The sequence below is a fragment of the Trematomus bernacchii genome, unplaced genomic scaffold (genome assembly GCF_902827165.1).
Source record: "Trematomus bernacchii unplaced genomic scaffold, fTreBer1.1, whole genome shotgun sequence".
Classification (NCBI taxonomy): domain Eukaryota; kingdom Metazoa; phylum Chordata; class Actinopteri; order Perciformes; family Nototheniidae; genus Trematomus; species Trematomus bernacchii.
The window spans coordinates 5,733,336-5,759,146 of record NW_022987648.1 but is presented as its reverse complement, the minus strand read 5'-3'; the positions used below and the strand labels follow the sequence as shown (position 1 = coordinate 5,759,146).

Genomic DNA, 25,811 nt, shown 5'->3' with positions numbered 1-25,811 from the left:
GAGTTCAGTTTGCCACACTGACAGGATACCTTCGAAATAGTCACACAAAACAATAATAAAGCGTTTTCAGAAATAGGTTCCTTTAATTGGAAGAATTAATAAATACATCAGGAATGTTCTTTGTTATTTCAGTACAAAAGTTGGCATTTTTAATTGGACAGCGATAACATACAACGTAAAGTGAGGACAAAAATATCGATAACGAATAAAAAAGAAAAACAGCATTCACTCTCACGCTGTCAGGTGGTGATAAGACTACATCTTCTCTTAGATACGTGATAATACTACATCTTAAGTTATGTTATTTCCCCCCAATTTATTGTAAAACACACAATAAAAAATGTTACTTGCAACTTTACTTTGCTTCTAGAGGTGAATTGAATTTGTCCGTCGTTACGTGAACGTAACATCTGACGAGGCTGTTGATAGGAAATCACGTGGCCTACAATAAGTAAAGTCATAGGACTGCTGTTTGTGCACCTTTTTCAACTTGTTTTTAAAGCATGGAGTCAAGAATTATTCTAGAATGACGCATCAGTGGTCTGAAACATTAATCTATAAACACACGCATGCAATATCAATGTGAGAACAGAAAACACATGGTTTTACAGAACATTCCCATTTAACTTCACACCATTATTTTTTGCTGGTGTCTTTCCAGCTGCCTGATCAATCCTTCATTAGGCTGTGTTCCAATCCAATACCACATACTCATTTTATACAGTGAATACTAGGCCTAAATACCAAATATATTGCTGCTTATTTAGTTATTAGTATACAATAACATCAACATACCTCATCGTACAAACAGGAAAAAATAATACAATTAAAAAGATGTGCACCAACTGTTCATTTTCAAACTGCGACTTTGGAATAGAGTGCATTGCCCATAGTATTGCCTGGTTTAACAATGTTATGCATTGTTAAACATTAACATGACACAGAGCAAACATATTTTTTAGGAAGAATACTGTGTAAGTTGGTCATTTTCCAAGGGAGAACATACATGTAGTAAATCATTGGGACACAGCTCTAGATTTCCTAAACTTTTCACAATATTTTGGAAAATGTCCATCCAGGGGACATTCACATTATGGTTCACAGACTGTATTTATAAAGTCCTTTTCTAGTCTTTGCAACCACTCAAAGTCCATTACAACAAAAGCCAGCATCCACCCATGCACACACACATTCATACACTGGTGGCATGATTGAAGAGTTGAGTTTTAATGAGGGATTGAAAGTTGGCCTTTTGAACAAAACAAAATCAAGGTTTAAATTATAAGTTTGTGGAAAATGCCAATGATGTGCTTCACTTTCAGAGTCGTGGTAATGTTCATGCTGGTTCAGTGACACAGTGCCATACTGGGACAAGTCCAAATGTCTATTTAACTTTAGCTTATGTGAGGTATCTTTTTATGTTGACTTTTCGGGAAGTTTTATATCCATAGGTGGGATGTATCGAAGCTCTCAGTAAAGTTTCATATTTTTTACTTAGATGTTTACAAGAACAACTCGCTTTCAAAATCAGCCCAATGCCGCAGGAGAGCTGTATGGATGTGTTGTGTCTGGCCTTTTGTTCTTACGAATAGAAAAATAGAGCACCAAAACAACAGCAGCCAACTACATTTAAAACATTTCAGTTACCTCAAATACAAAGGAATGCACTTAATGACCATTAACAGGGTGTGATTTGCCTGGTGGATTTCTCCTTCTGGTCTACAATTTAAATATATGGAAGTAAAGCTCTGCAACAGGAGAACAGTCTATAGTGCAAACAACAATAACATCAGAAATGGTCCACTGTTGCTCTGATGTGACATTAGAGATGACACCACAATGATGCTGTTTCTATTTGCCCTGAGACATGGAGCAGAGGAGCTTCCCTGCCCATAGATGTACAGAGATGTGTGTAAGAGGCACGACACACCACAGATGACCTTATCCTGAGTAAAGCAGAAAACAAATCATTAGTTAAGCTCAAGTTATACTATACTATATATTATTATTTGAATGTCACTTTAAAAGCTGCAAGAAATAGCCTTGTTCAGGCCCCTTTTCACACACAGCGCAACACATCATTAGTGCTGCATGTATCCACAGAATTCCTCCTCCTCCTCCTCCTCCTCCTCCTCCTCCTCCTCTTCATCTTCCCCCTCTTCTTTGGTCTCTTCATGCTGCATCTCACCATCACAGGTGTTGAGACAGCCAGAGAAAGTGTCTGCAAGTGTGCCTTCAGTAATGTCTTCTTGTGTGGGTAGCAATAATGCCACGGCTGTCTGATCATCTGACTCAGTTTGTGAGTGTGTGTGCAGGAGAGGCTCCAGATCAGAAAGTTGCAAAAGGTCTGTGGGAGAATCTCTTGTGTTGTGCTCCTCTTCCTCGCATACAGCCAGTGCAGCGAGGGTGACTGAGAACAGATTGATATTCCCTGAGCTCTCACACACCTGCTCCTCCTCCACCTCACCTGTGATTGTTCCATCAGACAGGAACGAAACCTCTGCTCCTTCAGCTTTGGGCTCATCTTCATCAAGCCCCCCCCCATGTGGTGCCTCAATCTCCAGCACTGTGTCCGGTACCTGCGTCCCCCCCTTCAAACTGCCAGAGCCCCCTGACGCAGACACCTTGCTGTTCCCCGACACATCAACAGAGTCCTGGCAGGAATTTTCCCCCGAGGAAAATCCTCTATTCATGTACATCTTTCCCTCTTCGTCTTCGTCCTCGTCACTCGAGTCGGCGCCCCTGGTGGCGGGTTGTGGAGTTGTGGCATTGTAGGGCTTCTTCGGTCTCTCCCTCCCTGCACTAACGGAGATATTGTCAGGGATTGTCCTCTCCGGTGTCAGGCTGTAGCCTTGGCTCTGAGCCTCCTAGGGTGGCAAAGAGGGAGAGAAGAGACAAGAAGGGTGAGACAATTGAGAGCAAGGCAGTGTAATAGATATGTCAACTTAGAAATGCGCCATCCCCAGGAATCATCTATTCAACATAATGTAATAATGGTGCCAAAGGGAGCCAAGACAGCAAATGTTCTGTGTGAAATATGATGGTTAAGTTGAAGCTACGCTATCTACTGTGTCAGTCTTGTTAAAGCTGATTTTTGGAATGGCTGTAGTGGCCAAACGGTGGTACTACAGCATCCAAGACGTCATTTTGGTCATACAAAAACGTTTTCCCATTGACTTACATTTTCAATGAGATAAACTACCCAGTAAGAACACTTTTACAACCCTATTTTAAATCATTGGGGTTGATACATGTTGCTAATGCACTAAAAGAAGAGGATGAAGCTTTGATGGAAAAAAAGACATTGGTGCACATAAATATCAGATGCTGTTTGAATAGCTCTTTGTTTGAAGCATACTGACTTCAAAGTACAGTTAGAGAGAATGGAATAGTTAAAGCACCATGTGTTGTCATTTTTGGGGATCTATTGGCATAAATAGAATGAAATATTCAGAGATATGTTCTTATTAGTTTATAATCGCTGTAGACTAAACACTAGAAGTGGACGTTGTCAGCGTGAGGTAACCCCTTCGTTTGTAGACTTCTGTTTGGAGGCCTTGATTGTCGCCCTCTGTGTTTTTTGGCTGAACCATTGTGGTTTTGTAATACCAGAAGTGACATGAGAGGGAGGATCAAAGAACATAAGCTGAAAAAGACAGATAAGAAAACTTGAAAATTGAACCACAAAATAGTGTAATTGTCTCACACACTTCCATAACACAAGACTTCCTTTGAAACCAGTGAAGTCCCCCACTGTTAGAGATTAGAGAGGATTTCAAGTTTAAGGCACTTGTCTTGGGCTTCTATTTCAGAACCAAAGTTGAAAGTGGCTGCTTTATATCAAATGTGAAACTAAGGATTGAAGTGGTTTGCTTCATAAAACATTTGGCAGATGAAGGGTTTATCAAACTAATGCCCAAGCAAGAAAAGGGTGGAGACATTTTCCCTGGAGAAAAGCATCTGCAACTTCACTTTCCAATAAATACTTGTCATTGTTCCTTTAAGGGTTAATTTGCCTACTTAGAAGCATGTTTCGACCTGTTGTTAAAAGTGTAGGGGGGAATAATGAAAATAAAGAACTTGAATGGGATGGATGGATTGACGGACAGATAGACAGACGGATATATATATATATTTCTTACAATAAGTGCTCGAGGTAGAGTTGGCTTCAGTTTACAGAGGAATCCAGTGTAGCAGAGGCCAAACATGGAGGTCATCACAACACCAATACCAATCAGAAGGGCAGCAACTGTACCTACAATGATAGGTTCTGAACACACACACACACACACACACACACACACACACACACACACACACACACACACACACACACACACACACACACACACACACACACACACACACACACACACACACACACACACACACACACACACACACACACACACACACACACACACACACACACACACACACACACACACACACACACACACACACACACACACACACACACACACACACACACACACACACACACACACACACACACACACACACACACACACACACACACACACACACACACACACACACACACACACACACACACACACACACACACACACACATACATTGAAGTGTAACATGTTACAAAGGTAGACACAGATATAGGGCCAGGGGCGGACTGGCCATTGGGACGTTTGGGACGAATCCCGATGAGCCGGTACCGAAGTGGGCCGGTCGGATAAGACACCAGTCCGCCCCTGTATAGGGCTCTATTGTTATGCTCAATCCGTAGGGGCTTGGTTTACGCAACAGATTGTCAACGGAGGGTTCAATAAAGTATGCCTTCTTCTTCTTCTTCTTCTTCTATTTGAGATTGTGATCTAAGCAGATTAGAACTTGCTCAAGTGGGTAGCCTGCAATTGGTGGACTTAAAGAGGGTTTATACAATCAAATAAATGTTATAAAGAATAACTTTTGAGCTTTGGTTACATGTGTGTTGGGTCAGGAACCCCTGGCCAGCATCTCGTTAATAACATGTTAACACATCACAACATCAGCTCTGACATTTCAGCTCACCTCTACTTGGTTCCACAATGCCGGTGAAGATGCACTTCAAAGCAGATGGCTCTGTGTTTTTATTCGTATTGATCTTTGTTTCCACCTGTACACAGTACTCTGTACCATTCTGTAGGTTGGTCAGAGTAATACTCGTTTCTCTTGTGTCCGTGGACCACTTCATCTAAATATGGAGAATTAACTTGATTACAATTAGGTCCTTTATTAAGGTGCAATAAAGGTGGGCGACATGTGGGAGGTTGGGTTTTCTGTGTGCGAGATATAGAACATTTTACAATCATTCAAAGAAATACATAGTATGACATAAAGTGAGATATGGATGTCTTACCCCTTCTTCTTCCGTTTTCCACCAAGACACTACGAAGCGAGCGCCATAATATGTCTTCATACTCTTAAGTTTTGCACTCCTGTCAGCTTCAGGGAAGGAAATGTTGATCTGGATGCAGTTGCCACATCCAAGTAGTGAGACATTTGTAGGACCTATTTTAGCTTGTCACAAGAAGAAAGAAAATACAAATATGAAAGACAAAAAGAATCCCTCTCAATCATCAGTTACAGAAGTGTGTGTTGGTGTCTCAGAGGATCTCCAAAGTCTGTAGGAATTTCATGAGAAGACATCCCATCAATGTTAAAACATTTCCTCCAGCATCTCATTAGGCTTAAAAACAATTGATAGGAAGGCTATGCAATGAATGACATCATCAAGGCATGTAGGTTTTTATTAGATTAAAAAGTAGGCTATTCTTTTTTTAAACAAGTCCTGTTGATTGCATGATGCAAAATAACAAAAAACACACAAGCCTACACCGTTGCTGTTCACACAAAGAATTTCCCTCCACTTTGGTCCTACTCATATAGAAAGTGAAACTGGAGACGGAGACCACCACCAGTTTGGCCACTCAAAATAGATTCAACCCTCCTTAAACAATGTAGCATCATGCTGCTTGTGGCAATGATTACAGGGGCTGGGGCTGACTCGTCTTTTCAGCTCATTTGAATTACACTTCAAAATGTGTTCAGGGGGAATTATTTTCACCGTACAATAAACGATCAAAGTCCTGTAAATACCAGCTAACGGAAACACAGATTTCCTCCGCTACTTGAGTGAAAGTTTAAGCTCAAGATCTCTTAATGGACTAAAGGTTGTAGGAGAAAAGTTGTTAACTAATGTATACTTTCTCTAACTAACCTACAGTAATGTAATGGCGCAGTTCCACTGCAGCGCGGAGCTCGCTTTAAGCGTGCCGTGTCGTGCCGTCCCCTTTTTTGGTTGTGCTTCCACTAGGCCTAGTTCCGGCGCGGCACGGCGCGGGGCCACTTTTTCACCTCTTTTCTGGCCCTAGAAAATTGTGGTTCTATCGGGGCCAACAAACAGGGCTGAGTCGGGCTGAGTATGCTAAACTAGAGAGAGGAGCACTGGCAAGAGGGCTAGAACTACAACAAGATGGACATATTTGACCGTGATTTAATTGTAATACACGTTTCAAAATGATGCCGAAGTAACAACATACTGATACCGGTTAGTAAAAACCATGAATTAATGCTTTGACAAGTCTGCAGACAGACGGCAGGCGAAAAACCTTTTAAAATGCTTGTTTTTCTAGATGGAGATTGGCTAAGCTAACGCAGTATATGTTCCGACCGTCCACACTCACAACAACGGCCTATACAGACATAAATAAAGCAGCGACTGTATTCACCATGACACAGGCAGTCTGTGGTGTGTACTTGTTTAACTTTTGTCGAGTTTCTGAACATATATAAGGAGCTGTGAGCTCTGAGTGCTAACAGCTAACGGCTGTGTTGTGTTTCTGGAGTTCTCAATGAAGATGACGTCACGGCTCCGCCTACACTGCGTTACTATAGTAACTACCCCAGTTCCTAAACTGTAATGGAAGCGCAGCATGAAGTGAGTCGGCCCTGTTAAGGCCCAACGCGGCCAAGCCGTACCGAGCCGTACCGAGTGTGGCCGAGGCCGACCGTGTAGTGGAAATGCGCCATAATATTTGCCGCCCTGGTAGAGTCAATAGGACTCAGCGTGCTTTTGAACCCGACATATTTGGATGGCTTTAAACCAGTGGTGGAAAGTTACTTTGTAAATGTACTCAAGTGCTGTACTTGAGTACGCATTTGAGGTACTTTACCAGCTATTTTCATTGTATGCTACTTTGTACTACTTTACTACATTTTGGAAGCCAATTTTTTATTTTTTATTCCACTTCATTTATTTTACAGATTTATTTACTAGTTACTTTATAAATTCAGATTTTGAATCACAATAGAAAAATCTTTTAGAATATGATTATTTGGTATAAATGTAACCATCCAACATTGTATTTAAAGGTGAGGTATGTAATTTATTTCAGAAACACTTTTTGTTATATTCCATGGAATGCTCTTAACATCCCGATAGCAATGAATATCTTAAGTGCTTTGACAATAAATACATTAAGAAAATGTCATCTGTGGAAGCCTTAATACTGTAAAAAGCACGACCAATCATCTGAGCCGGCCCGGCTAAAATAACTGGATGGCCTACCTGCCTGTCAGCCTTCCATCTGTGCACAAACTTATCTCGTGCCCTCATTGGTCATGTGCGCGTTCGTGTGTGTTGGAGGAGGGGCTCTGTAAGGAAGTGGCAGATTTTTTCCGGCTGTGTATTTTCAAATTCTAGCGATCTCGAGCTGGTTTCTCCAAAATTATCTGCCCCACCTTTAAGTACATTTTTCCAAATTGTATTTAAATACTTTCACATAAATCACATCATTTTTGCAGTGCTTTCACTTGAAATTGAGTATTTTTACTGTGTGGTATTTGTACTTTTACTCAAGTAAAGAATCTGAATACTTTTCCACCACTGGCGCAGATCATTTGGGCTGGGGTGAAAGCTCTGGATTGAACCCTGGTGCTGACCAAACAGCCAGGCTCGACCTCAAAAGGTGGGTCCCGGACTTTTAAAGTGTAAAGAAGTCCAATCAACATGTTTCCTGTCATGCGTAAAACTTCATGTGTACTCTGCATAGTTTGTGTAAAAAGTCAGTGTGAACGGGAATCGGATCAGAACTAAAACGCAGCTATGTCTCTCTTTTCCCCTGGTCTGGACCAAATGAACGGTACAGGTGTGAATGAACCCTTAGCCTTATCTCATAGCAACCAATGTATTATTTCATTCAATAAATCCAAGGTAAAAAGCATGCAGGTAAAAAGATGCTCATGTGACGTACTTTGTGTGAAAGGTTCGAAGGTGTATGGTTTGGACTCTGCAGACAGGGTTTGGTTGTAAGACGCCTGGACAGTCAGCTCATATACGACTTCGTTCTGAAGCTTCAGCTTAACGGATGTAGTCTTTGAGGACGGTGTCTTTTTACTTGCTTTGTTCTCCACCCTGTAGAAAGAGAAACATACAAAATACAAGTAATGACTATTATTACACTTGTGATTAATCACCGATTGTTATTGTGATTAGTACGATACATTTTTTAAACCTATTGACCGCACTTGTCTAAATAGTTCCTGGTCAACAATGATGACCTATGGCACAGAGGAAGTAGATTGTGCTTCATATTCACACACAATACTGTTAGTAGGATCATCTTTGTTGGTTTTCTTTGTTCCAAAGGGTTTGGTAAGAACATTTCTCCTTTACAATTTAGTAACATAGTGAAGAAATAATACGAATGGCTTGCTAAGATTACCATAACACATGAGCATTTAAACGGTTGTAAGTTCAATACAGCATTGAAATAAACCATGTGTATTCAGTTCTGTCAAAGCAAATACAATCATGTGTAATATGAACCTTCACAATGACTGTCAAAACCAAAGATGAGATCATGTGAAACTTGACACACACAAACACTGCTTCCCAAAGCTTTTTATAGGAGAATCATCAGTTCCTTAAAAACAATCAGCGGGCCCCTCTGTGGCCACAGCTGCTTTGCACACTCTAGATACAACAACAGATGGAAACAAACAGCGCTCTGACCGTCATTCACGGTCCACAAAAGCAGAGGTTAAAGAGTTAAAAAGTTCCACCCACCCATCTCATCAAAGAAGGCGCCTCAGATTTACAGACAGAGTGAAAACATGACCAAATGAAAAGGTTGCGGTTTTCACTCGCGGTTGTTCAGGGAGGCTGATAAAACTGAAAAGGCTGATATGACGTGACAAAAGATTATCGAACTATATTCACTAAATATTTGGTGACTGATAGCAGTAGTTTGGGCAACCTGGGCATAGTTTCTGGGAGTCACCAGATGTTTATGGTGGTCAAAATTAAATAATAAAATAACATACATCTGAAGGATCGTTTTGACATCACAAGGGATATCATTTTCCTGGAGTACATTTAATGAATTTGAGTGTCTGAGTTTCAAAGAATGCATCAAACAGCCACAGTGCGTGGAGCACATCGGACATCGGCTAGGTGCTAACTGCGCAAAGTCAAAAACACCTGATTTTTCTGGGGTGGGGGTCACAAATCCAAAAGCCTAAGAACACTGGTCTATAGAACTGCAGTCTGACATCAAGAGTAAAGGACCTATTGTCTTGTGTGCACTACATGCAAGATTTAGTTTCCATTCGGCTGAATTGAACATAGATTATGCATACTGACACCAAAGCCGCTGTAAAGGTTTGATTTGCAGAAAGTAGCTCTCTGTAATTCCCCACTGTGTTTCACTACCGATACAAAGGCTGGCAGCCTGCGGGTGTATAGTTCTAACATATTAACCACAACATCCTTGGCCCTACTGGGGACCTTTGTCGCATGTCAGTCCCCCCATCTCTGTTTCCTTTCATTTCCTGTTGTCTCTCGTCTGTGTCTAAGCTGAAGGTAGAGAAGCTGTCCCCAGGATGTGTCCTGACTGAGAAAATGTTATACATCCAAGGACATGTTTTTCTTTAAAGGAAAAATCTGATTATGTAACAACTTGGGTTTACACTAAAGAATTCTCAAACCAGTGCCCGCTTAACTCTGTCCGAGAGCTTTCCAATCAACAAGAGTCAACTTTGGTCAGTTGTCATGGAATTGATCAAACTTTCCATTATTCTGAACTCTTTAAGGAAGTGAAGTTGACTTTGAGTGGAAACAACTGTCAAGCTTAACTTGGCTTTTTCCTACAATCCTCAATCAGTTACATCTGGTAGGTTAACATTACCAGAGGACCAAAGTACACACATGTTCATAAATTGCTGCTCATAATCTCATATAGCACCAGAGCACAGTGGTATGTAAGGCATGTCTTTAACAGCTTGGTTAATAATTGTACTGCCTGCTTACATCTTCCATCAAATGCTGTCTGTCAGCTTGAGCTGGATTGATGTTCAGTGATACTACCACATTTCTAGATCCTCATCCATAAACAGTGAGTAAATGATGATTATGATCATAACCATAGAACAGATGCTATGAGTGGTGACAATAAAAGTCAAGTTGTAACAAATGATAGTTTTCCTTGAATCACAACTCCTATATGCAAGCTGTCACTTTATACATTAATTACAAATATTCTATTAGTTATGTTATCTTGGTGAGCGAGGTGCTCATCGGGATTGATGAACATTCAAACACACAATCACAGCCCTCAGGAGCAGTTTAGGGTTCAGTGTCTTTTACAAAGACCTTTCTTCATGCCACTGATACTGAGAGAACCACATCCGCCCCACATACCATCTACACCACATGTGCATACTGATTATGACTGGCTTATTACAAAGGCAATTCAAAGGAATATTAAAAACATGTTTTCTTGCAGATATGATGACAGTTAGATGAAGTTTGAAGGAGGGAGATCATTATTCCAAATGCTAGATGATCTGTTTATATGACAGGTCCAATACTGAATGATTTGATAACCTCGAAATCCAGGAAAAGTGATCTTCAACAGGACATAACTCAAAAATAATGAAGTTTTAAGGTAACTGCAAATGACACACAGCTGTATACTTCTTTTCTTGGTTTGAGCATAATACAGATTTGATGAATCTAAAGTAAAGTATGGAAAAGAAAGGAAAAATGAAGCTCCTTTTTGGAAATAAGTATAAATAATTCACTTTTGTTTCTTGAAAGCAAAAAACAACGTGTCCTGTAATTGGCTTAACAGAAGTATGCTGTGGGGTTTCCCAGAGGGTGAAACTAAGATGCTGCACCCCTGTTTTTTCCCCATCTTCAAGCTGTATGGTATGCTGATATGTATTACTGATATTGATATGTATTTTGATAGTTAATTAGAATATTGAAATAATTTGTCATTGTAAACGATTTCCCAAATTGATAAAAAAGACGCGTTTAAAAAAAAAGAAAAAAGAAACCACATGTATACGCAAGCAACGGAAAGCAACTCGAACTTTGCCTGCATTGAAGAAAGCAGTCAGGTCACTACCTGACTGCTTTCTTCAATGCAGGCAAAGTTCGAGTTGCTTTCCGTTGCTTGCGTATACATGTGGTTTCATGTGGTGCTGGAAAGCGTACAACACTACCAAAGAAAAAAGGTTGTGGTTAGATACCCGGCCCAAGGACATACTGGCGCTCGTATGAGTACGATTTTTAGAATACAGTCTGATGGGACGTATTCTCCTACCCAGGGTACAATAATAGCTCCATTTACAAGCCAAATGATGGTACATTTGCAAAAAGCAAGAAGATTTGCATTACTTAAGCGCTAAAAACAAAACAACAATAATTTGTCTGCTGGCTGGTAACTAACACCTTGCTCCTACCCAAAGACCAAACTGCCATCAGGCCATGTGCTGTAGGACATAAGAGCAGCCAATAAGACAGCGGGCGGGGAAATACCTCTTGATGATTTTGTAATGTGTTCCTTGTGGGGTGCCGGGTCCAGGATCCCAACTCAAGATATGGCGGAAGTTGACAGATTCCATAGAAAGATTGACCGGAGCAGGAAGGGAGCTGATAACTGTGTTAACAGGAAGTACATGATGGAGTCAGAGCTACGAAGCAGCACAAGGTACAAAGACACACCCGGCAGGACACATTAAGGACTCGTCAGATCTGATAACAGTGAGCAGTGTAGAGGAGAACAGAATCTGAGGTATTTGACAAATGTTTACGTAAATTAACTCATCTGATTGATCTTGGTTTACTTACCAGAATCAAGAAGTGACATGAGATAAAGAACTAGAGGCAGGCAGTCCATCCTTTCCTCACAAAGGCCCGGGCAGTGTGTGTGTCTCAGCCTCCGTACACGGCATGGTTACTGTGGAGAACAGAGCACAGGGATCCTTAGATCAGGTGTGAACAACTCACTTACATGGTAAACAGGCAGAGGTGGATAAAGTACTCTGATCCTTTCATCAGCAAAATAAAAATACTAAGGTTTTTAAATACTCCATTACAAGTAAGAATCCGGAATTCAGACTTTTACTGAGTAAAAATACAAAGTATCAGGATCAAAATGTACTCAAAACACAAAAGTAAATAACTAATTTTGCATAATGGCCAGTAACATCAAGTGCAGAAGTATTATCAACCAAATGTACTGAAAGTATCAACATAAAAGTACCCTTTATGCAGAATGGCTCTCTTAAAGTATTTCATTATAAGATAATGTTATATTATTCTGTTTTTATGTATTCAAAAATAATCTTTCCATTCTTTTTTTTAAAGCTTAAAATGTAGTTTATTTAAGCTCACGCAATGTAGACAATCACATGAGGCTCATGAGTACTAGTACTAGCAGTGTTGGAAGAAGTACTTTACTTAAGTAAAAGTACAGTACATTATTAGCATTGAAATATACTTCAAGTACAAAAAGTAGAAGTACTCTATCTGAACTATGGCTTATTTCAAAATACAAATGTAGATATTTAGATATAGTTTGAATTACAGTACTGCATTTTACCATATCATCATATCATGTGTTTGACATGTACAAAGTAACTACGTAGTAACTGAGTGTTAAATAAATGTAATGGAGTAAATAGTAAAACAATCACCTCTGAAATGTAGTCTGAAAAGTTTGAAATAGCATTAAATTGATATACTCAAATAAGTATGTCAAAACATTACTAAAGTGCAATACTTCGGTAAATATGATGACACCACTGTATATCATAATAATGTCCCAAATACTGGCTATGGACTTTTTTTTTTTTAACAGAGTTTAGGCTGGCATAACTGATCAACAAAAAGTGAACTTAACTTAATTCTAACATAAAGGGAAACACAACGTATTATTAGTAATACACTTTACATTAGCGCTTATCTTCTGAGGAAGTTCAATGCTAACTTAGTTGCTGTATTAGCTTACAGTTGTTCTCCTAGTCATAGTAAATACAGGTTGATCCGCATTTACAGAGCACTGGCAGGCTGAGTGGCATTTCTGTTTTTGTTTAACTCTTATAAACAGTACTGTTAACTTATAGATAACACATGAACTAACATCCCCTCCATGACATTGAGTCTTCAGTTAACACTCACCGACACCACCGCTGCTGACAGTCGTTTCAATGTCCAAGAAGAAAAGCGAAATGTTCGTGCTGTCAATAGTGTGCCCACAGTGACGTCTGAATACACTGAAGACACATCTACTTCCTGTCGCGCCTTCAATGTAAAAGTCTTAAATACCTGTTGCAACCTTTATATATACAGTCTATCAGTGGCGGCCGGTCCATAGGGGCGCTAGGGGCGCCGCCCCACCTCTTCCCATATTGAAAAAAAAAATTAAAAAAAAATTAAAATTAAAATTAAAAAAATATATATGTTTAAAAAATATATATATTTTTATTTTTATTTTTTAATGAACAAGGTAATATTATATAATTGGTATCAGTAAAATGTATAATCTACAATAAAATCTCGTTTTAAAATTGTGTTACGATTGTCTAAAGTTACTGATAAGTCACATGTTTCCTGCCTGGCCTTGCCCATGCACCTTCTCTCGTCTGGGCGCTAAGAGAGGAGCCTTCAACCAGTGCAGCAGCAGCCACTAGCAGCTGACTGTTGCTATCTGTAACGTGTAAACTATGCCGCGAAAATATAATTTCAGCCAATCAGCGTCGTCAAAGATGACGGTCACCCGGGCGCCAATGTCAGCGCCCAGTGCAGTCCTGTGAGTAGTTTGGACAGTGACTCGTATCCGGTTTGACGCAAGTAGTTGATGAGGATGGCTTCGTGTGCAGGTGGAGTCTCCGGACCTCGGTCCCCGCCTAATTCTGTTCAAGAGCTAATCTCCAATCCTTTCGAAAGGAGAAGTTTGGCAGATAAATTGTTGCTTAAAGACCTTGGACCGGACCAACCCGATTTGAATATATCGCAGCAATCTCGTGAAAAAGACAAAATTTATACACGAGGCTTCACAAGTAGCTGGTACACAAGAAAGGCTTGGCTAGCTGGATGCAAACAGGTAAATGCTGTCTTTTGTTTCCCATGCTTGCTCTTCAAACAGCCGGGGACAGATACAATGTGCCCGTGGACTGTGATAGGAGTAAACGATATGAAGCATTTGTCCAACAAAATTAAAAAGCACGAGTGCACTAAGGCACACATGACAAACACCTTTAAACTAGCCATGCTAGGCAAAGCTAACATAGCCGCACAGCTAGATCAAGGGTACAAGATCTCGGGTGAAAAAGCACAATGAAGAAGTGGACAAGAATAGGCACGTCTTGTCTAAAATAATTGATTGTGTGAAATTTTGTGGGGGCTTTGACCTGGCTTTGCGTGGCCACGACGAGGCTGACACATCCGACAACCCCGGCGTTTTTCTGGGTTTAGTTAATCTACTGGCCTCGTTAGATAGCGTGTTGGAGGATCACCTTAAAACGGCTACGGTTTTCAAAGGCACCTCAAAGACGGTGCAAAATGAACTTTTGGACTGCATGTTATCAGTTTTGTAAAGACTACATTCTGGAGGAAGTAAAAAATGCCAGTTATTTAGCTATTCAGGCGGATGAGACAACTGACATTTCCACCCACTGCCAGTTAGTGCTTGTGCTACGCTACATCGACCCGCATAACAACGTCCAGGAGCGTTTTTTTTGAGTTCATTCCTCTTCAGAATGCGAATGCTGACACAGTTGCCACCGCGCTGATGGAGAGGCTGGGCACTATCCTCCCCGATGGACAACAGGGCAAACTAATCGCCCAAGCCTATGACGGTGCAGCGGTGATGAGGGGAGCTAAAGGTGGAGTTCAGCGGAAAGTGAAGGATGTGTACAGTAGTGCGCACTACATCCACTGCTATGCGCATCAGCTGAACCTAATTATGCAGCAGGCAACATCCCACATCCCCAAGATAAGAACATTTTTTCAGACCTTGGTGGATTTGCTGCATTTTTCTCCAGGTCATTCAAGCGAACTGCGATCCTGGATCAAGTGGTGGCACACAGACTTCCTGGCACTTCCACAACAAGATGGAACTTTCACAGTCGTGCTGTTAACACTGTATATGAGCACAAGGAGAACATCCTGAGGTGTTTCCAGACGATCAGAGACTCAGGTGACTTTGATCCCATAACAGTGAGAGAAGCCGGGGGCTTTGTGCGAATGATGGAAGATGAAGTTTTTTGCTTTTTCCTGACATTGTTCCACAAGATCATGCCACATGTAGACATGCTGTTTAGCCAACTGCAGAAGAGGAACATCGACTCTGTCTACATCACAGGACTCATCAAGAGGTTCACCAGCAGCATACAAACAATCAGGTAAATCATTATTTACAATGGCTGAGATGTGCTTATTATAGGAAATCTGTGAAACCTAAATGTGATTTAGCTGAACACAATAGACCAACTCACACATACTTGTTTAAATATCTTAAACAGGCTTACTGGAAATGTATATATTATATAACGTTTATAAGGTGTATCTCTGACTACTATTTCAAATACAGATGAAGCGTCTTATTTTGGACAGTTTAAAATGCGAGGGTCGTGATCGGTTTGTGCACGTTCCGTGATGGCCGGCCGGCCCCCAGTCAGACTTGATACCGCCCCCATGATAAATACATTTAATTATTGTGAAGCCAGCTGCAATGGATCATTGATCCACCAGGGGGTGCAGTGGGGTTCCACACTGGAGTCATGTGAAATCAACTTCTAAATAATAGATGTTGTTTAGTCGGAAAAAACGAACGAGCCGGCTCTCCCGATTTTTAATCCTAATTTAATCATCATCATTGATGTTTATGTTCGCCGAATTGACATGAAATCACTGACAAATATGAATATTCTGTATTCAACTTCATTGAAACGATCAGGATGGGTGTTATTTTTCCCCACAATGACCAAGTCGCTGCAAATGATCCCATGTATTACATGTACATGGCCACATTCTCAACAAAGTTACGTAACGAAACATTCTGTATTCCTTGCTTACTTTTTATTTAATGCTTTATAACAGCTGGAATAGTTTGTTTAGAACAGGCACCTCACTCGCAATCTGCTCCTCCGCAACGCCTACCACCTACCTCCGGCTGAAATTATGAATGTACAGTAAGGCATAGTAATCATAGATAACACGGCAGGGTCCGTTACAGTTTGTTTTCATCTGATTTCAAATATTTCAAATGTCTGAAGTTAATAAATACATTCTCAGTGTTCAAGTCAATAATAGTCATATAAGAAAAGTACTGATCTAATAACAGAGATTTTATAAGGACTTTTCAATGTTCGACATCGCTCATGTGAAATACAGTAAACTGGATGTTGTGGTGCCGAGAGGCGGGGTATCAAAAGTACAAGCTAAACTTTTATTTAGCATCTGAACACACTTGTAAACAACGTGATGCCCGGGAAGCGAAGACCCGGCGGAAACAGCTGGTCTGGTTCACTAAAATGTCCGTGTACAGTATAGCTTTATAACAAATGAATAACGACTATATATTATAATAAAACTATATATTGAGCTTTAAAACAAATGATATATATTATAATAAAATAAACACGGGCTGTTGTTATGCCTGCTGTAACGTTTACTTTCTCCGTTCTCCGCTTAAGTAATTATTACTTCCTGGTTAGCTTTCCGCTCGAAATTTAAATCTGAAAATGGCAAAATAACGGAGAAAAAAACGTTCACAGAGAAGACGACAACAATTGTCACTTGCACTTGTCATTTAGCATCTGAACACACTTGTAAACAACGTGATGCCCGGGAAGCGAAGACCCGGCGGAAACAGCTGGTCTGGTTCACTAAAATGTCCGTGTACAGTATATCTGGTACTAATGTATAGCGGATCTTTGTTAAGATCCATATGTCAGTAGAGATGGGATGGCAGAAGGTGCTATATATATATATATATATATATAATTCCAAAGCTGGTAAAGACCTTTCAAATTTAGCAATAATAGTCATATAAGAAAAGTACTGATTTGTTCTTGAATCAACTTTTTTATGGAAAATGTTTTATGTAATTTTATTTCATTTTAAATAAATGAAAGACATTCACAGTTAATGTAATTAGATATACATTATTAATGCCATACATTTTTAAATGTAATTAGATATACATTATTAATGCCATACATTTTTGCATAAATATTTATTCAGTATGATAGCTGTCTAACAGAAGTTAAATCCATTTCTCACTTATTCTGACAATGTACTTAACCCCAAATAAAAGAACCCAATAAAAATAGTTGTTAAATAATAGTGAAGTCACGTTGTAATAACAATAACTCATCTCTCTCGGTTTTTTTTGTTTTCTTTGTGTGCTTTGCCAAAAGCCACTGTGTCAAGTGTCCTAGTTGGGTTACCGTAACGAACAGCAGCCGGCTCTCGATTTTTAATCCTAATTTAATCGTTTATGTTCGCCGAATTGACATGAAATCACTGACAAATATGAATATACTGTATTCAACTTCATTAAAATGTTATTAACGTGCCTAAACTCAGTAATTCACTAAAAATTACTGATCCCTCCGCGTCGCGGAGGGATCTTGATCCCTGGGTGTTATTTTTCCCCATAATGACCAAGTCGCTGCAAATTATCCCGCTTATTACATGGCCACATTCTCAACAAAGTAACGACATGACTCCCAATATTAATTTAAATGCTTTTATGGATTTAGAAAATATTTTTATTGATTTAAAACATAGTTCTATGTATTGATTTAAATTTACATGCATCCGCTAAGAAAAATAGTCCGTTGTTACCGTTTTTTAAACAGTCAGAATGAAACGGCAGCTCTCAGCTGTGTGTTCACACTCCTAACTCTGATCTTTCTTTTCCAACAGTTAAGTTAACTGTAGGTTACTCTGAGTGACAAGCTTACAGTTAGTGAAGTAACACTTTTTTTTTGTGAGTCACGACCTCGCTGTTTCATTCTAACATAACGCTCCAAATATGACTGTTTCCACTCGGACTTCAATACAGCAACACCATTGTTTGGTTTCCATGGTAGCGTGTCTCTTTAGTAGCGTGCACTCCTTTCCTGTAAATTACAGGTCCAGCCAGGCAAAACAGTAATATGAAATATGAACGTTAGTTTTTAACTGAAATGATCAAATAAAGTCAAAATGTCACAGTGTTTACAAACATTGACCATACCGTTCACCAGCCCCCACCCCACTCTTTGTTTAAAACGAATTGGCCATCGGAATGTGTGTGTCCCAACCCCCCCCTGTGATATCTCTTCACAGGGGGGAGAGAGTTAGACGCTCGTGAATTGTCAACGGGGGGGGGGGGGGGGGGCCCTCTCTGCACGGAGGAGCCGCGGAGAAGTGAATCACAGTGATCTGCTATTTTAAAGTAAATTCAACACATATCGACCCTAAATATAGCATATATTAAGAACGAGAAAGTGTTAACATCGTTTTTTGTAAACATATGACCAATGTGCGAGGGTGATGACATCAGAGCATCGTCCTATGGGCTTAGCCCCGGACAGGTACAACAGGTATTCACTCAGAGGGGGGTAGTTACCCATTTACATGTCAAAAAGCAACATACAGTAGGCGGGTGGGGGATGGTGAACGTTTACATTTCTCTACAGCAGTGGTTCCCAAACTTTTTGTGCCCAAGGCACACCAAAGGACAAGTAAAAATCTCAAGGCACACCTATTGTGCGAAATAGCCCTTATAACACGTGTTATCACTCATATCATGTAAAATATCTGTAAATGTGCATAATTATTTACTAATGCCAAATAAAATGTATAGATAGAACAATCAGTGGTTCAAGTTAGTATATTCCTCAGTGTAACATATCCACTAGTTGCAAAGCTTAAACATTTTTATATATTTTTTTATTTTAAGGGAAAGGATGTTTTCACTACTCAGTTTGTCAACTATGTTACGGACAAACTTGATGTCATTACAATCATTTGATTAAGTCCTGCACTTCAAGTAAAATCAAATTTGAAAGGCTCTTGAGTCTATTCTACCATATATCCAAAGATTTTTTAAAGTTTAAAAAATAATTGTATTAAAGTTTTGTTTTTTCATGTGATATGTTCAGCACTGTCATTAAGTTTAGGGATATTTTGTATTATAAAACTACCATACAGGTCATTTTGATAGTTTTAAGAGATGTCATGTAAAACTCCAACCTGTGTAGATATACATTATACTATAAAGGATATCAGAAGCACTATTTTAGATATTTTAAATTTGAAAAAATGAGGTGCAACATAGTTGACAATGAAAGTCAAACATTTGACGCAAATAACATAGTTGACTGGACACATTATTAACCATCAGCACTATGTTAATTTCAAGGCAGAAGTGCAAAATTCCATTGATAATGATGTGTAATGACGTCTACATGTCGTACAAATTGTCAACTAGGTTACCTGTCAACTAAGTTACTACAGTTATTACAGTACTGGGTAACTCAGTTGACAGGTAACCTAGTTGACAATTTCCCTATTTTGACCCATCATTTCAATGGTAGGCCTTGCCTGGATGACCACATGTCATTTTCTTGAACAGGTTAACATCACATTTGCACATATAATTGAATTAAAATCATTAAACAATTGTAAACCATAACAATGTACGTAACATTGTTGATTGTCAATGAGTATATTAATTGACCATGTGCTATTATACATAAAATATTGTAAAAATGTAGAGGACAATCACCACAGTGTGTTCAAAATGTCTGCCAAAGAGGAACATGGCATCATGTGATGCTGGTGACATGGTATTGGGACAAACAATTTTTGAGTTAAAGGGGGAAGTTCTGTTAGTAACATAGTTGACAGAACTTTTGCGGACATTCATATATTAAGATATTTAAATTATTTAAAGGGGGAAATCAATTAAAAATATGTTATTATTCTTTAGTATTTAGACTTTTGAAATAAATGAATCATTTTTTAAATTGACTTTAATGGTTTTTATTCATTATTTTGAATCCAAGACACCCTCAACTGAAAAACGGACATAGCAAAAACTGACAATTTAAGAACATCATGACACATTTCAAGCTAAATAAAGCATAGGATGCACATAATGTTTGTGTGATATTATAACATGCTTTCCAATAATAGGCAAAATATGATATTTTTGAAGAAAATAGTTAGAATAATTATAATTATCATCAATGGACATCAATGGACATGGAATGTACCCTAAATTGTAGAATCACTCAGCAGTTACATACACCAAACCTTCCAGTTATATTCCTATCAATATTATGAAGGCTTTTACAGAAGGGTTTGGTCATATATAATTCATAGCCTGAATTATATAACATTTTATACCTAAAAACATGGTGAAAATTGATATTTTAGGGCTGTTGACAGTATTTTCTGATTTATGGAGTGATACAAAGAGATATCCAAAATCCCTTCTGTAAAAGCCTTAGATACTAATATGACTACAAAATGAAACAATAATTTTGATCCTGGCTTTATCCAAAGTTCAGATTTCGGTTCCTGAAATGTGTTAAAATATGCGCATATTTCATGAGATAATGGTTCATTTGGATATTTAAACATGCTATTTCAGAAAACTTGTAATACAAAAAACAATTGCCTTATTGTAAGTAATTAACTGGAGAAATATTTAGCTGATATCTTTAAGTTAAAAATACCCTATTCACCTGGGGTGTCTCGCCTTAATTAGATGTTTGATAAGTGCAGATCACATAGTAAAACACGTACACAGATACATTATTTTGTATTTTTATTAAATTCGACAATGTCAATTTCACTTTCCACTATGTCCACCGTTGTTTTTCACAACCAATGGCAGAACTTTATTGAGGCCTGTAATTAGTCAACTACAGGTCTCTTGAGTCAGTCTTTTTCTTCCAAAAAGCTTGTGACAAGATGTTATTGCTCTTGGGGCATTAAAAACAAGATTTTAACTTTAGTTTTTTATATAATATCTGCATTTTCTATTGTGAAAAACTAAGTCTTAGTTATTTAATATATAGCGCCATCTCCTGGTTAAACCCTGAAATTGGAGAATAGTGGGAGGGCCTAACATTCCTGAATACTGGTCTTTGGCAGGCAACTGGCTGGCAACTGGCTGGCAGTCGGCAGGAAGCTGTATGCTGGGGTCCAAAATAAGAGGCTCCATCTGTAGTCAAGTTAATTTGTCAATTCTTGCCACAATGAGTAATTGTACATGGTTACTTGTGGTTTGGATCAGGGACTCCATTCCTTCTGGTGAAAGCAGTGGATCTCAGCAGCTGCCCACAAAGAAACTGAGGGGACTTGGACATGAAGAGCAACAGCTGTTGGCTAGAGAGGTAAGCAGTAATAGGAACGTGTTCTATGACTAAAAGCTCCTTTCATAATATAGGTCATTTCATATCACAATAATGATACATTTCACAAGAAAGCCCATTTTCTGTAAATTAAATAAATAGGTAGGCTAGTTAAAATATCTACATGGAAAGGCCTATTGCTTATTACATTCTGAATTGTATACACTTAACAAGGCCTAAACTGCAAAAAGTGTCCCACAGTCTCTACATTTCAAAGGGGATCAAGACAGATCAGAAAAGGTTTAGGCTTCCAGAAGCAACCACAGTGGACAGAAAGGGCCCAACAATAAATGAATGAAGTGTAAACATAGTCATTAAATGTATATATTGTAGTGACTTAATTTTAAACAGTAATATTGTTCTGTTGATGCTCAGATAGATGTCCTGTTATTCTGATAGGTTCCATTCACAAGAAAGCTCTTTGTTTGTTACACATCTTATAGGGGACACTAATGACATTATGACTGATAGATGTGAAAAGGTGATTCTGTTATTTATTATGTCTTGATTTTTTCATTGTGCATTATTTCATAGGTATGTGATACCATACTGAGTCACGCAAAGGAGAGATTTTCCTTCACCAAACACCTCATCAGCTCCACCCTCCTGCAAGGAGACCTGTTCCAGCAGCACAGCCGAACATTCCCTGAAGCAGCGCTGGAAACAACTGTGGAGGCCTACCCTCTACTGGACAAGGCAAAGCTCAAGACGGAACTGTCCCTCGTCTATGACAATGACCAGTTCAGGGCTTGCAGTGGTGCTGTTACTCTGCTCCAGTTCTTCCTTGACAATAATCTGCAGGAGACATTCACAGAGACTGTCAGTCTTCTGAAGGTTCTTGTAACCACACCCATGGCTACGGCTGAGGCAGAGAGGTGCTTTTCCACTCTGAAAAGGATAAAGACTTTCTTGAGGAACAGCATGACACAGGATCGCCTGAATGCTCTGGCTATGCTGTCAATTGAGAAAAAACTCATTAGGAGCATTCCTGTCTTCAACACCAGAGTCATTGAGAGGTTTGCCACTCAGAAGGAGAGAAGGGCAAAATTCCTCTACAAATAGACACACACACACACACACACACACACACACACACACACACACAAGCTCTCGCAGCAAACACAGATGGCCGACCCTTAAAAAAATGCGTTTCATTAGAGAGACAATTAATGTTAATGCATAATTAATGCAGAATGTTGTGAAGTTACTTTTGGATACCTAAAATGTTTTGTTCAACCACAAAGTCCAGGAACATGAGTACTGTTTGGAAACCTGTTGCGTTCGACTCATTTTCCCCAGAGGAACAGTTGTTTCTTGTTTCCTTTTGTCTTTTTTCTGCCTGTTGCACATTTCGTTATTCAAAGCAGTAAAAAAGGTGCTATAGGCCAATAAGCTGGATATCACTTTATATGTAGAGAGTAGGTTTCCCATGGTTGTTAGAAGTTTATTAATAAGTGGGCATTTATCACAGAAGTGATTGTTCTGTCTCCACGTTTGTTGCATTGTCTGTGATGTATTTTCCAACGGTTATAGCTCCTGTCCCAGCAACACTACACGGTTTGCAGCTCCACCACATCTTTGGTTTATCTTCGGTGTCGCTTAAAATCTGCTTCCCATCGGACTAAAACCTCCACGTAATCTGAAGACAGATACTTGAAGTTATTTAAACCTTTTGCAAACTGTATGTTCTTTCTTGCTCTAGCCTTGCCAGTTACATTGTACATAACACATATATTATCATTATGCTAACTGGTTGTTCGTGTTAGACGATGTAGCTTTTTCATTTCTGAGTTATTGCTATCTGTAAATAAGCCTGTTTGTAAATAATCCTCAGAGAAACAAAGAAAAAACACAATTTATGACATTTTGTGCTGTGGTTATTTTTTTTTAAATTGCATTTATTCACAGTTCAGTTTGAAATGCTGTAGTGACTTGTATTGAACCACTTAAATATTTATAATTAATGCTACTGAAAATATGCTATTAATTTTATATCCCACATGTAGTTCACTGTAAAGCCACTTGGTGGAGGTGTTGGTTCATAAAACATGAACAGTTTTAAGAAAGAAAAATGCGGACCAGTTCTGAGAATACAAATTCCTGGTAAAGTATTAGATGTTCAGGTTGATAAATAATATTTTCCACACTGAAGATTATGGAGGTATTGATCAGTCTTCTCATATTTTTAAGCCTCGATTTCTCCTTTCCCCACCCCCTCTAACATCACCAGAAGTCATAATTTAAGGGGTCATTTCTCGAATTTTTTTTCCGAGGGGGTAAACCCCCCGGACCCCCCCCGGTAGGTCACTTCCGGTAGGTCACTTCCGGTACGTCAAGAGCCCCACCAAAATAAAAGACCACCAGCCGCCACTGCAGTCTATGGTTGCAACATGTCAGTGAAAATACAAAAGGAATGTACTGTAGCGTAGGTGTGTCATATACGGTTCATTGAATCGTTCTGTAAAATCTTTTATACATTTAATTCCCATGGCTTTCGATGTATTAAAGTACCACTTATTATACCTTTCTGTGTCTATGTAATGTTACCAACTTTAGCTGATCTTATTATCTCATATTTATGTAATACCTTATTAGCATGTACTCAGATTATTTACTTAAGTAAAAGTAGCAATACTACAGTGTACAAATATTCAGTTACAAATAAAAGTAGTGCATTCAAATGTGTACAGTACTTAAGTAAAAGTAAAACATTATTAGCATCAAAATATATTTTAAGTACCAAAAGTAAAAGTACTTTTCATGCAGAAAGGCACATTTAAGTACCAGATATTTTTTATTATTTTATTTAAATTATTGGGTCATTAATGTGTTCATCACATCAATTTTGTACCCGGTAAAGGTGGGGTTTATTTGAATTACTTTATACAATGGGTAGCTTAGCCTATTATAAATTATGATAATGTATGTGTAGATTTATATTTGTTTATTAAATTAAATCTGCAAATTAAACTTAATATGTTAAAAAAATTAAGCAGTGTAAACATTACAATATTTGACAACAAGACGCAGTGGAGTAAAAGTATAAAGTAGTATCATGTAAAAAAATAGTGTTTTTCAAAAAGTGTTTCTGAAGTGAATTACCAACCCCACCTTTAAGTACAGTGCTTTAGTAAATGTACGTAGTTACATTACACCACTGTCAGCAGGTAGGCTAAGCATAATGGTCAGCATGGATATCATTTTACATAATGGAAAATTGTTGTATTAGATATGGCTTTTAAAAAGTGGTCCCTATAATTATATGTTGTAGTCTCCATCTGACGTGATGACAAACGTCTTGTGTGTGCACTTACCAAACGTCACTCGGTGTTTTCCAGGCTGAGCAGAGCATTTTGCCTTGTAACTGGTGCAGTGGCCACAAGAGGGCGCTGAAAGAAAGGGTAAAAACGCAGCTCTCCATTACATAAGCCTTTATGCACAGACAACGAGAAGGTCCAGACCCTGGGGATCAGTGTAAACGGTCATGTGTTATCCTCTGATATGTTTTACACTTTTTCTGTGATATTGGAATTATCCCCCAGAGAGGCTTTTGAGTGACACCTCATTTCACTGCAGAAGTGAAGAAAAAATGATTTAAAGCTGCAATATGGAATCTTCACTTTAGTGTCATTTGAGGTTTTTGGTGCTAGTGATCCAGTTCCCAGCTGGTTGATAACATGTTTACTTTTCTAAGCAGCAAATCAGGCAAAACTTGATATTCCACAACATCTTCATTTTTTATCTAAATAGAATTGACATTTCAAGTGCATGTTGTTAGTTATAGTGGTCTATAACAGCAGTCCAACATTGACCATTTAGCTAGCTAAAGGAATCTTCTCACCCCATCACACATTGATGAACAAGTCTGAGTGCGGAGTGAACACAGACGTGGGTACGGAAGGAAGTTACATCATACTGAATGCACCTGATCCCAAATTCATGTGAATGGAATAAGTACAGTTATTGTTCAGACATATATCCATCTGCTATCACAGGTAATTATAATACAAATGTTTCATTTTTTATTATATATATATATATATATATATATATATAAATATATGATTATAATTATTAATATT

General features: G+C 38.8%; 2 protein-coding genes across 4 annotated transcripts; one reads left to right on the top strand and one right to left on the bottom strand.

Annotated features, from left to right (window-relative positions):
• Nucleotides 1-63: 63 nt before the first annotated feature.
• crfb1 (cytokine receptor family member b1) lies at nt 64-25,062 on the bottom strand. Of its 3 annotated transcripts, none has more exons than XM_034134509.1 (9): nt 25,044-25,062; nt 12,158-12,266; nt 11,846-11,966; nt 8,274-8,434; nt 5,378-5,538; nt 5,050-5,212; nt 4,870-4,900; nt 4,143-4,254; nt 64-2,867 (listed from the first exon to the last, which is right to left on the bottom strand). In XM_034134509.1, exons 2-9 carry the CDS (start codon nt 12,204-12,206, stop codon nt 2,082-2,084), a joined length of 1,584 nt encoding a protein of 527 aa, XP_033990400.1. In that variant the 5' UTR covers nt 12,207-12,266; nt 25,044-25,062; the 3' UTR covers nt 64-2,081. The 3 variants fall into 3 exon arrangements, with proteins under 3 accessions (XP_033990400.1, XP_033990399.1, XP_033990401.1); XM_034134508.1 differs by lacking the exon at nt 25,044-25,062 and adding an exon at nt 13,490-13,597; XM_034134510.1 differs by lacking the exons at nt 4,870-4,900; nt 25,044-25,062 and adding an exon at nt 13,490-13,597 and having other exon boundaries at nt 4,143-4,270.
• Nucleotides 14,910-23,196, top strand: LOC117485813. Its single transcript, XM_034134518.1, has 3 exons — nt 14,910-15,714; nt 21,612-21,711; nt 22,264-23,196. Exons 1-3 carry the CDS (start codon nt 15,557-15,559, stop codon nt 22,789-22,791), a joined length of 786 nt encoding a protein of 261 aa, XP_033990409.1. The 5' UTR covers nt 14,910-15,556; the 3' UTR covers nt 22,792-23,196.
• Nucleotides 25,063-25,811: the final 749 nt, after the last annotated feature.